We start from the raw sequence: 12,993 nt of genomic DNA, 5'->3' as shown, positions 1-12,993 counted from the left end.
ATTTTTAGATACTTATCCGTGAAGAGCTAAATGATCGGGTGCAAGTCTTCTGTCTAGGTAATCATTTTGGCCACTTGACTAGTCAATTTCTAGAGCAAATGCATATATTTGTTTCACGGGTACAAAATATTTGGTCTTCGGGACCTGGGGTTTAATCGATACATCCAACAAGGTAGCATGCGGAATCGATCAGAGGGCCCGCTACTAAAACTGCAACAAAGTGAACGACTGGAAGAAGCAACTCCCATAAAGGAGGGAGTTCGCTTAAAAGTTCGGCGGAAATTTAATCAAAATACGGTGTAGAATGGCATTGTTGCCATAACAACCAACGATGAAGTTAAGTCAACAGCAGTGACGCCGCATATACTTACTTCAATGCATATACAATTTAAATTTAAAATTTTTAAGGAATACAGTACTATTTCAATAAATATGCGTATTTTTTTTTTTAAAAAAAAACGCACACACACACTTTACTTGAAGAAAGAAAAAAAAAAACTGAAACTGCTAGTCTTAACGTCAAAATCATCGGTTCAATATCCAGTGAAGTGATTACCAACATGGAGTGGTCACATGATCAAAAGATTTACCACTTGTAATTATGTCAATCAGGCTATATATGTTATTATGTTCCAAACATCTTATTGCTTCGCTTCTAAATTTTGAAACTATTATTGTTCTTCTTCTTGTTTTCCAGATCAACTTGCCTCTGACCGGGAAAAGATAGCCTTGGATATCTCTGCCCTAAAAAAGCAATATTGCAAACTTCGAGAGCGCCAAAGACAGGCTCACATTATTTTATCTGGTAATTTTTTCAACTACATTACACGAGAACACATACACACACGCTGACCCTCACGAAAACTAAAGGTGTTTTTTTTTTTTTTTTTTTTTTTTTAAATTATTGATCCATTGCTGGCTTTTCTTATCAACGAAAATCATTCAAAGACGAGGTCACAATCCGCGAATGGAGAATTTGCAGGTGTCTGAAATTTGATGAATTTCGTGTTTAAGTGAAAACCACTGTCAATGTGTGAACTGAACACGAAGATACCTTTGGTTCATAAATTGAACAAGTGGAGGAGTTATGACAAAATTATCTAATCTGCTAAAATACATGTGTTTAAATTGGAAATGACGTCACTAGGCCGTGCATTTTTTCACTTTTTAATTTGTTTTTACATGATCTCCCCATATTAGAAAAAAAGTTAAAAGAATACTGGGAAATCAGCTCTTGAATTACTCGCAGATAAAGCAATAAAAACAATTGCGTGCAAATTCTCCATTTCAGTTGAGATGAACCTACCATGAAATCCTTACTGTAACATGCTTTCCGGGCTCCTTTCCCCACGAAGGCATGACCTTTCGTCAGAAGATCAAACAATTGTGACTTCATAGCCCAAAACAGTCAACGCATAAAGTTTTTTTTTATTTTATTTTATTTTATTTTTAAATGCATTTTCCGCCCGAAATATTTCGAAAATATACTGTCATGAATAAACAATAAAAATGAAACTAAAAAACAGCGAACTGATTAAATCAACTAAAGCTAAAATCAACTAAAAAACTCGAATTGGCTTACGTCTTAAAACGCCAGACTAGTTTCGGGAGCTATCGCTTCCCATCCTCAGTGATTGTTGACCCAACAATCACTGCGGCTGGCGTTTGGCGTTTGATTCGAGTTTTTTAGTTGATTTTAGCTTTAGTTGATACTGTTATGAAGTTTCGACGTACCAACCGTCACAGTGATTTTGTTTGCCAAAACGGCCGCTAGAGGCTGTCAAAATCGCGACAAAATGTTCCATTCCGTTGAATGAAGTGCTCACATTAAAATATAATCGTTCAGAAGTCACTGGTAGAATTTAGAATATTCTGGTAGGATTTAAAACGTAAATTAACTCCGTTGAACTTTTTTGTGTGTCACGACCGTCACGCTTTTTATGTTTAAATTTGTCACGACCGTCAAGTCGCATAGGATTTTTGCGCGTAATTAGAAGGGGAAAATGCCGGAATTAAAAGGTACCTGTATTATATTTTTAAGCTCGATAATATAACTGACTAGAAAAACAAACCCTCAATCCAAAATAATCAAGTCTCATTTTTAGTTATTTGGAGGTCGAATTGGACAGTTTCGCCGACCAGCGACCGCAATGTGTTTGGCGCAATGCGTGAAGTATTCATGCCCTTTTGTAGGCGCTAATATGATTTCCACGCCGGCTAGCGACTGCACTGTGTTAGTAGGCGCAATGCGTGAAGTATTCATGCACTCTCGTAGGCGCTAATATGTTTTCCGCGTCGACTAGCGACCTCACTGTGTTAGTAGGCGCAATGCGTGAAGTATTCATGCACTCTCGTAGGCGCTAATATGTTTTCCGTGCCGACTAGCGACCTCACTGTGTTAGGCGCAATGCGTGAAGTATTCACGCACTCTTGTAGGCGCTTATATGCTGCTTGCGCAGACCAGCGACCACACTTAGTGACCGCATATATCCACCGCCGTACAGCATTGTTTCTCTTACCAAGCCTTTGATTCATCAAGTAGTTATACACATATTTGTATTGGTTGCTTGAATTAAAACACGGCTGAAACTGAGGTGGAAGAAAAGACAATATATACCGTCGCGGTGGATGACGTCATACGCCACGTGTTTTAAGGAACAATATCTCCATTAATATTGGACGTAGAAATTTGGTGTTATTTACTATTTGCTCGTCTACAATGTCAAACAATCAAAACACGATGCTGTAACTAGCGCGACGGGCACCTTTTTTAAATTCATGCTTTGTCCCACTCACCTGAGGACAAAACATGATTCAGCTCCATTGTCCTAGTTCAAACACTTGATGTGAGAAGTTATGACGACCAACGTCACTTTGTATAGACATGCTTTTAATCTCTCACTCCCCAATTTTTTGAAACTGAATTTGATTTACAGTTTTTCTTTCTTTTCAGCTGCTTGCGGCGGAGGAAATCTGGCTGTAACTAATCCAATGTCTCCAGCGATGAACCATTTATTGCTAAACAAAAAACCACTGCTCACCTCGAAGACGCATAGATTACCGCCAATACCCGGGTCCATCCCACCGCCCCTAAAACACCAGCACCAAGGTATTTTGAATTTGTTTTCTCTGGATCTTGTTTTAGTACTTTAAGCCTTACACCTTGTCCAAAATTGCACGAAAGCTACTTGCAGTAACCTATTTGCGGAGCAATTATCGATATGTTGGGCCTCAATCTGCAACCTGCAGCAAGGGCAAATCCTCTTGATACTGGAATCATTATTTGCGAGGTTTAGTAAGGTGTTGGAGGCAAGGCTGGACTTGTGATTTTGCCACCAGGAGCTGGCTACAATTTATCACCGTAAGATTTCAAAAACGATGATCCTTTCTTTTTTTTACTTGTTTTTATGATCATACGTAACGAGATTGAAAAGCACAAAAAAAAGTATCATTTTTGAAACCTGCCGCCGGCCTATGCCTGTAATCTGAAGCTCCTAGCGGCCAAGCTTACATGAAACCCGGAATAAACTATGATTCTTTTAGCTACGGTAAGGAATAAATGCCCTGTTTAAAAATCTACGTTCAGTTAAAGCATATACCAAAAAGAGTATTTTCCATGTGGATTCCAGTGCTTAACGGTTTCAGGACATTTTGTCAACGACTTTTTGTCCGCGCACCTTTTTTGTCCAGTAGTTAACACCCACGCGTAAAATAAGCAACAGTGACTTGGTCCAAGCGTTATATTTTAGTCGGTGTAAAACCTTTTCCAAGCGAAATTAATCTCAATGAGCCGCAGTTGTGCCGACAGAAACTGCGAAAATGAATAAAAGAGGAAAAAAAAACAAGAAGCACGCAATCTTTAGTTTTAACCCATTTGTACATCGATCTTTTAGAGTCAAATACGTCAAATTTTGAGCGTTTGGTTGCACATACACCTCGCTGCAGTACAATAAAAGCACAAAATGTATAAAAGAAAAAATTAAAGTGCTTTGGAAATTTTTAAATTTGACACGGAACGACCAATATTAAAAAAACACACATTATATTATTATTCTCCTTTGATAAATTGATACATATTTTTCCCCATTTTCAATTTAAATGAGAATAATCAATGCAGAGTGTGCAAAAATTTCAAAATCATGAGTTAAAAAACGCTGACTATGCGAGTATAAATATTAAAGCCTAACAGAGCGGAGCGCCGTGCTGCCAGCGCGAGAGGCTCACTGGCACCTACAAACCTAAGTGGATACTTCACGCATTGCACAATGCTTGAAGTATCCACTTAGGTTTGTAGGCACCAAAGCGCGTTTCGTGCTGGCCACCCGGGCCCGCCTGCCGTGTGACGGCGCCTGAAGCAACTATTTCACAACAGAGGTGTTGCACAGTATTATACGAAATTGAACGTATTGAGAATGACGGGCATCCTTTAAAAGTACAGATCTTTCCTCGCAAAATAAATCAAGATACTTATCGCACACTGGAAAAATCCAAGAGCCTTTAGCTGAGGCAAACATAGAGGTTTATCCGGTTCAGGTATAACAAGGTGAGAATTTCTTGAAAGATAATTAAGTCCTGTTACACCAAAGAGGTGCAGAGAGTTTTAGTGAATTTTGTCTCAGAGAATTGGCGCTCCCCCATTTTTACCAAAACTCTCAACTATGTATTGTTATCCGTTGGACCAAACAGACAAAACAAAAAAACAAGCAAACCCTCGTTCTTCCAAGACATTATACATTTTCATCCAAAAACGTCGTGAGCAATTGTCGTTTGTATTTACAAGTGGGCCAATTAACTTTGGGTCTCAATTGGCACGTGGACCAAAACTACTGTGCCGAAAAAACGCGTGGACGTAAATTACTGGAAAAAACAGGTGCGCGGACAAAAAATCGTGGACGAAATGTCCTATAACCTGCTGCTTAACTGTTAGCAGTCGTTCAGATTTTTTAAAATTTCCATGGATGGGTAAGAAATTTATGAGGTTGATTTATCATTCGGAAATTCTACAAATTATTGGAGGTGAGGTCGCTATTCTACGAATGTTGTAACTGTCATCCAACTTTTAGGAAGGCTGTAGCGCCGGGGTCGATTATTTACAAAATCGTAGTATGACGTCATTATTGAAACCCACCTCGATCCGTGTGGCATGAACAGAACAGCAACCGCATCCGTGGAACATTTAACGAGTAATGACTGATCTTGGCGCTGCTCGACAAACCATCAATTATTATTTGCTCAGTGAACGGATTTAGGGACGCCGAATATTACTCGGTGGGAAACGCGGTGGCGCGGAAGGAGAGAGCAGCATGATGCCACTTTTAGCTAAAAACCATCGATATCATGCGACTTTACCCTGAGAGTTTCCCTGGTGCCGTGGTCAAATCGTAAAAGGACATATTAGCCTGTTATGAGTCTATTGAATGACAACCACTGATGAGGGAGAGTGAAATTACGTTTCATTGAACTTAATTTCGATATTTGGAAAAGAGGAGTATATTAATTAGAATTTTTCAGATCTTTATAATGCTCTCTTTGAGCCAGTTACAAAAACAAAAACAAAAAATTGCAATTCTACGGTTTCCCAGGATTTTTTTAAGGAGGATTAATAACTTTGAATATGTGTATAATGAAATATAAAATATAATATTATGTGACATAATGCGCATAATGTATAATATAATATTAAATTCCTCGAATCTTTCCTTTTTCGGGTCTCAATTCCAAAAGAAATTTACCAGAGGAGAAACGGCGCACACTTCTGAGCCAGTTGAGTTACCATCTATGAATATTTTCTTTCATCATAGGTAAAATTTCGTTAACATTAACCTAGCGGTATCATTTTAATCGTCCGATACGGCAATATTGGAGAGGATGCTAATGATTCGATGGTTTTCGTTTAAACCTTTTATTCAGGTATACCTCTATATAACTCCATTCAAAAAGAACGAGGATAAATTGATGACAAGAGCGGAAGGCTCACCGAACTATGTAATTAGAACTCTAATATTTTCACACCCTGCGTTATTTCCTCGCATTCTCATATCATTTGATTTCTGATTGGTTTTGTGTGCGATAATCTTTTATCTTCCCATTAATTCAGAAACGAGTATATCATTATTTGAACATCCAGAGCTATCTTGCTATTTTCTATAGAAAAAATACAATGCAAAATTGACGATTCAATGAAAACTGCCATCGTATTCATGCAGCATTGCGTTATGGATTGAACGCATTTAGCAGCTACAGAATTGTCCGATCTGTCTCCGTAGCTTCCGGTCACAGATAGATGAATACAATAAATTATTGGTAACATGCGCGGAATTTTTTGTGTTTCTTCGTATTTTCCTCTATATTTGCGAGCATCATCAGAGAAGTGATCTATTTCTGATTTTCTTGTGGATTGATTTCTTTTTTAATATGTTACAGTAAAACAACAAGAGGAATTAGGAACAACCATCCCCTGGGAAAGTTCTGAGAAGAAACGACGGCAGGTGCAGCGAGCAACATCAGCAACCGAGTCTCTAGCCACTGATCAATCAGGTAAATTTTCTTAAAGAATGAGACGATTGGTATGAAGTTAATCTGAATTCTGGCACATCAAGTCGTCATTTAAGAGTCTATATCCCCCCCCCCCTACCCTGTTACCTATTATCACAGCACTACTGACAGTCTTGCAGCTGCTGAACTTATCATCAATCTACAGTGCGACAATGCGATCATACCCACTTTGTAGAAGTAGGTATACTTTTCGTTAATTTCACGAATTTTCCAGTTTAAGGGGTGAAAGGAAACAGCTAGCAGATCAGTTTTGAGTGCGCCCTTCATGCCAAAACATTCTTCTTTTAAGTAATTTCAAATATTTGAAGTTTCCTGATGAATCCACTCGCTCAAAATTGAACTTTTGGAGTCTGCATTAAATTCTGATGAGCTATATTTTCAAAGAAGATAGCAGTATGTGGGTCTCTAAAATATGTAATTTCTGAAAGAAACCTAATCTTCTCTTTAAATCTCCTGCAAATTTTCTAACTTGATTCAAAAATTTTCACGAACATTAAAAAATATGTATTTTGGCCAGTTTCTTTTCTTTCTTTAAAAACTATAAGCCATAATTTTTAAACGATGCAATTTGGATCTGCACCTTTCGACTTTCGCCATGCACGTATCAATTTTGTTTTTCTTGAGTGACTAGGGGGTACGCCTCTGACCACGTCAAGGTCCAACCCCCCCCCCCCCCCCTTCCGAAGCGCACCGCAACTCAGGTGTTACGCGTTACATGTTACTCTTACGATTTTAGCTAGGTACTAATGCTCAAAATTGAACTTTTGGAGTCTGCATTAAATTCTGATGAGCTATATTTTCAAAGAAGATAGCAGTATGTGGGTCTCTAAAATATGTAATTTCTGAAAGAAACCTAATCTTCTCTTTAAATCTCCTGCAAATTTTCTAACTTGATTCAAAAATTTTCACGAACATTAAAAAATATGTATTTTGGCCAGTTTCTTTTCTTTCTTTAAAAACTATAAGCCATAATTTTTAAACGATGCAATTTGGATCTGCACCTTTCGACTTTCGCCATGCACGTATCAATTTTGTTTTTCTTGAGTGACTAGGGGGTACGCCTCTGACCACGTCAAGGTCCAACCCCCCCCCCCCTTCCGAAGCGCACCGCAACTCAGGTGTTACGCGTTACATGTTACTCTTACGATTTTAGCTAGGTACTAATGTTTGTTTTTTTGGTTAACAGAGGAGGTGTCGGACATCTCGAACGTTTCGTCGCGGCGGAACAGCAATAGCTCCTCTTCCTCCTCCTCGACAGAACTTTGCGACGATCCAGACCCGGACGACGATGCAGCCAGTGACGCCGAATCTCTTCCCGTCACCATGCGACAGGAGCCAGCGCCTTGCAAAGAAGTCAATCCAGACATCGCCGTATCATCTAGGAACTCGTCGGATTCCCTCCATCTCAGAGACGAATTCTCTGAAAACACCGAGGGCTTCAGAGAAGACTCTATTTCCTCACATCTCCCATCTTCCGTGGATGCAGAGTGCTCGAAAAAAAGCATAGAGGATATCAGAGAGGACTCCACTTCTTCACATCTTCCACCCTCTGTGGATGCGGAGTGTTTGAAAAAAAGCACGAAGGATTTCACAGAGGACTTTCCTGCCTCATATCTCCTATCCGGGGGCGCAGATAATTCGAAAAAAGACTCGACCTCCATGCTTTCGTTGCTTCCCGAGACAGCAGAATGTCCGTTAACAGAAACAACTCCCTTACATCCTCCGCCTTCTGAGAGCGTGGATACTTCCCAAAATGCCTCCATCTCGGACTCGCCTCCATCCGAGAGCATGATTAGCGTCCTCTCTCCACGTGATGAAACCGTCCCAGTGAACCCTGCCTCAGATCGATCAGAATTGGCCGATCAGAATTATATTATCAACCCTGATGATACAAATACTTCTTCCCCAACTCAACCAGTATGTCAGCCGGCCCTTGACTCTAAAAGCTCCATCACTGATCCTTATTCTACCTTGATTACCGCTCCTTCGCTTTCGGAAACTCAAATTTCCTCACCCCTTAAATTTTTAGAGCCAGAATTTCAGTCAAATAAGCAAACTGGGGTAAGTCTACATAGTGATAAATTATCCACAGCGCCTTCTATAGATTCGAATTCCATCCGTGTAAGTAGAGAGGATCGCTCTGTATCTCATAGCGGTGCACAGATTTCCCAGGGAGAGACAACTGAGACGTCATCTTCAACGGAGTCAAATTTAAAGGGCACAGAAAACAAATGTGAGCCTTCAAGGGCAGAAACTAGTGGAAATCTTAGTGTTTTTCTCGAGCCAGCCATAGATTCTCATCAAGGGTCTAATTTTTTAGATTTTGAGGAGCGGGTTGTTCAAGGAAACTTTTTCACTAGTGCCTCGTCAGAAGACATCTCAAATTCACCCTCATCGGCAAAAGATCGACTTGACACTAGTCATGTAGATTGTAAGATTAATAATTTGTTCAGGGAAAATTTACTTACAGGGCTAGACACTCCTGATAAGAAATCAAAGACCTTTGAATTTGACCCTAAAGTAGGGGAGAATAGTTCAAATGTTAACGCATTAGATAGGAGTGAAAGAAAATTTATCAGTAAGCCTTTAGATTTGTTGAGTCCAAACCCTGCGTCGGAGGTGAGTTCAAGCCAATTCAGTCCGTTGAAAGATTTGACGGAATACCGGTCCGATTTAGAGGCAAAGTACGGTCATAAAAGTTTCGAGACTCTCGAAAATAAACTAAGCCTGGAAGGCATTCTAGATGGAAGTGAAGATTTAAGGAATAATACGGACAATCATCGGAGTTTTGAATTGGATCTAGGAAAGGAAAACATTTCAACGCCAGAAGAAATAAGTTCCTCAGTGTTGAAAGATATTGAAAATGAAAAGTCTTTAGATATAACATCACTCACTAGTTCTGAACCCTCCGAAATAATTTCTGAAAGCAAATCGACTGAACACGAGCATGGGCAAATTTTGAAAGAGTATGAAAATCCCGAAAATGCTAAGTGCCTTGAGGAAGAGACCCTCGATCAGGATCAATACTCTAACTTAAAACTCAAATTAGACATAGAAAACAAGTTACAACAGTGTATAAGCTCCATGAAAAAGATGGAACTCGAGCTGAAAATTCCACTTCAAAGTGATGAAGAAACATGTTCTCAAGCAAACAATATCAATCCGAATATTAGTGAATTTGACACAAAGTCTGTGCCTGAACATAAATCGGTTCCGGTGTCACCGATTCAAACAGTGAAATCAACACCCAAAACGTTAGGTGGTATAGATGAAGACAAATCCGAGAACCTAAAACCCAGACGAGATAGTGTAACAGCATTGCAGAGGATCTTAGCGGAGAATTCGAAAATCCTCAGCCGGATACAGATCCAAAGAACTGACAAGAGCATTTCCAAACTCAGCGATTTAGACGAGATAAGCGTAAGAAAAGAGGTATCGTCCAGAGGTAGTTTTGAGGATAGTACGTCCAAATTCAGCAAAACTAGGCAGTATTCCTCACTGGACAGTAGTCAATTTTCTTTCTTTAAAAAAGGAGATATATCAAAGCACAGCTTAGGCGGATCATTTTCTGAAAATAAACTCCACTCGGATGATTATACTTGCTTGAGGCCGCACCAGAGGCCACTTCTGGAGGACGTCGAGGACAAAACCATTGAAGAGTTCCTACAAGGAAGTGTCAGCTCCCACGAACGAGAGACTCCGATTGACGAGGTTGTAGGGAGTTCGGTGTCAAGGACGCAATCTACCGGATCAATTCTAAACTACCCATTACAAACAAGCTCTGAACTTGGGTTCGAGAGGGACGGAGCTGTCTCTCGGTTAAAATCTTCGGGGACCGAGTTTGAGATGGGTTCGTTGGAAAAAGCGAGCGCGTTTTCGAGCGGCTTTCTAGAGGGGGCAAGGTTGGAAATCGGAAGTGAGCAAGTTAATATTTCGAGTCGGGAAGATGACCTGGAGAGATTTCCGAGAGTCGGGAGTTTCAGCGGAGGTCGCCGAGCCCGGAGCCAGGACGAGGAGAGCGAGATGTCCGCGGGGACCGCGGCAGACGAGACCCAGCTCCAGAGCGAGTACTTCGAGTCGGTTACGACCGAGAACGAAACGGAGAAATTCACGTCCTCCTGCGAAAGCTCCACCTACGATCTGGAAACAATGCTCAGCGACAGCCCTCCTCTCCATCATAACTTCCCCTCGTCGAGGAGTTTGTACACGACTATCTTGTCCCACAAGTTCGACCCGCAGGACATCGTAAGCTCCCCTCTCGATCATCTGAAAACTGACTGTTTGTCCGATTGAACAAGTTCCCTTCCATCATCTCCCGCCAGGTTCCGCAGATTACCGCAGATAAAAATAGTTCTCTTAGCATGACGGAATACGTCGTCTTTCCAACGAAGGAACGTAACTCGATTTCAAGGTTGCCAAATTCACTCAAACAATTCATTTATTTTACGAAAACGAACTTGTGCGATTTTTCTCCAGAATTTTCTGATTATTGCTTGAAATCTGAGGAAAAATCAGTGAACTTTCCAGTTAGAAATGTCCAAGATTTTCCTGGTTAATATGCACTTTGCGAGGGGGTACTTGGCAACACTGAAATGGACTTAAGTTCTTTCGCGAGGGAAACGACGAACATTCGGTCTGCTCAGCCGAATGGCGATTATGAAAACCGAAACAGCTCGGTAAATTATAGCAGTTAGGGTCTCCGATACCCGAATAGCTCGGTGAGTAATTAGTTACGCAGAGAATAACATTTTGGTCTTGGTGTTTCGGTCATTTTGGGAAACATGTAAAGCTTCCAGTCAAGTTAACCAAAGTTTTTAGCCATAGGAACCGACGTCTTCGTCAACCATGCAAAAACTCGCATTAATTCGAAAGACCTTGGTAACTGGAACCGAATTTCGGTTCCCACGACTGAAAACGTCGTTTACCTGGACCAAATGCTTCAGTTTTCCATATAAACGGAAGTTCAGTCCTTATTACCTGGTTATAGGACATTTCGTCAACGATTTTTTGTCCGCGCACCTGTTTTTTCCAGTAATTTACGTCCACTCATTTTTTCGGCACGGGAGTTTTGGTCCACGTGCCAGTTGAGACCCAAAGTTAATTATTGGCCCACATGTAAATACAAACGACAATTGCTCACGACGTTTTTGGATGAAAATGTATATTGTCTTGGAAGAACGAGGGTTTGCTTATTTTTTTGTTTTGTCTGTTTGGTCCAACGGATAACAATACATAGTTGAGAGTTTTGGTAAAAATGGGGGAGCGCCAATTCTCTGAGACAAAATTCACTAAAACTCTCTACACCTCTTTGGCGTAACAGGACTTAATTATCTTTCAAGAAATTCTCACCTTGTTATACCTGAACCGGATAAACCTCTATATTTGCCTCAGCTAAAGGCTCTTGGATTTTTCCAGTGTACGATAAGCATATTAATTTATTTTGCGAGGAAAGATCTGTACTTTTAAAGGATGCCCGTCATTCTTAATACGTTCAATTTCGTATAATACTGTGCAACACCTCTGTTGTGAAATAGTTGCTTCAGGCGCCGTCACACGGCAGGCGGGCGCGGGTGGCCAGCGCGAAACGCGCTTTGGCGCCTACAAACCTAAGTGGATACTTCAAGCATTGTGCAATGCGTGAAGTATCCACTTAGGTTTGTATGCGCCAGTGAGCCTCTCGCGCTGGCAGCACGCCGCTCCGCTCTGTTAGACTTTAGTATTTATACTCGCATAGTCAGCGTTTTTTAACTCATGATTTTGAAATGTTTGCACACTCTGCATTGATTATTCTCATTTAAATTGATGGGAAAAAATATGTATCAATTTATCAAAGGAGAATAATAATATAATGTGTGTTTTTTAAATATTGGTGGGTCCGTGTCAAATTTAATGATTTCCAAAGCACTTTAATTTTTTCTTTTACATGTTGTGCTTTTATTGTGCAGCAGCGAGGTGTACGCGCAACCAAACGCTCAAAATTTGACGTATTTGAATCTAAAAGATCGATGTACAAATGGGTTAAAAGTAAATATTGCGTGCTTCTTGGTTTTTTTTCCTCTTTTATTCATTTTTGCAGTTTCTGTCGGCAAAACTGGGGCTCATTGAGATTAATGTCGCTTGGAAAAGGTTTCAAAAATATTTGTCACGTTTTAAAAATATAAATGTTTTCAAAATGAAGTAATAATTTCGTAAAGAAAAAAATTAAAAAAAAATAAAATAAAAAAAGTAACTATACATATATAAGGTATATTGTACATCGAATATTTTAAGGATAGAAATAAAACCAAATATTCACAAATGACAATTTAAAAAGATGATTCAAAAGGAGAAAGTAATAACATTTCATTTAGAAAATGAGCAACCATAAGAACACCTCCTTCTCTCTCAATTTCTCATTTCCATATTGTCAGTATAATTTTACATACCGACTAAAATATA

General features: G+C 39.9%; 1 protein-coding gene across 10 annotated transcripts in view; it reads left to right on the top strand.

Annotated features, from left to right (window-relative positions):
• LOC109041322 (uncharacterized) overlaps window positions 1–12,780 on the top strand; it is a 99,631-nt gene extending 86,851 nt beyond the window's left edge. For all 10 annotated transcript variants that reach the window (XM_072298985.1, XM_019057640.2, XM_019057643.2 and 7 more), the window contains 4 exons: window positions 698–805; window positions 2,954–3,109; window positions 6,424–6,537; window positions 7,742–12,780. In XM_072298985.1, coding sequence (XP_072155086.1) covers window positions 698–805; window positions 2,954–3,109; window positions 6,424–6,537; window positions 7,742–10,848 — 3,485 coding nt within the window. In that variant the 3' untranslated portion in view covers window positions 10,849–12,780. The remainder of the gene's footprint in view (window positions 1–697; window positions 806–2,953; window positions 3,110–6,423; window positions 6,538–7,741) is intronic.
• Window positions 12,781–12,993: the final 213 nt, after the last annotated feature.

The sequence above is a fragment of the Bemisia tabaci genome, chromosome 1 (assembly GCF_918797505.1).
Source record: "Bemisia tabaci chromosome 1, PGI_BMITA_v3".
Taxonomy (NCBI): Eukaryota; Metazoa; Arthropoda; class Insecta; order Hemiptera; family Aleyrodidae; genus Bemisia; species Bemisia tabaci.
This window is presented reverse-complemented; position numbering and strand designations above follow the sequence as displayed.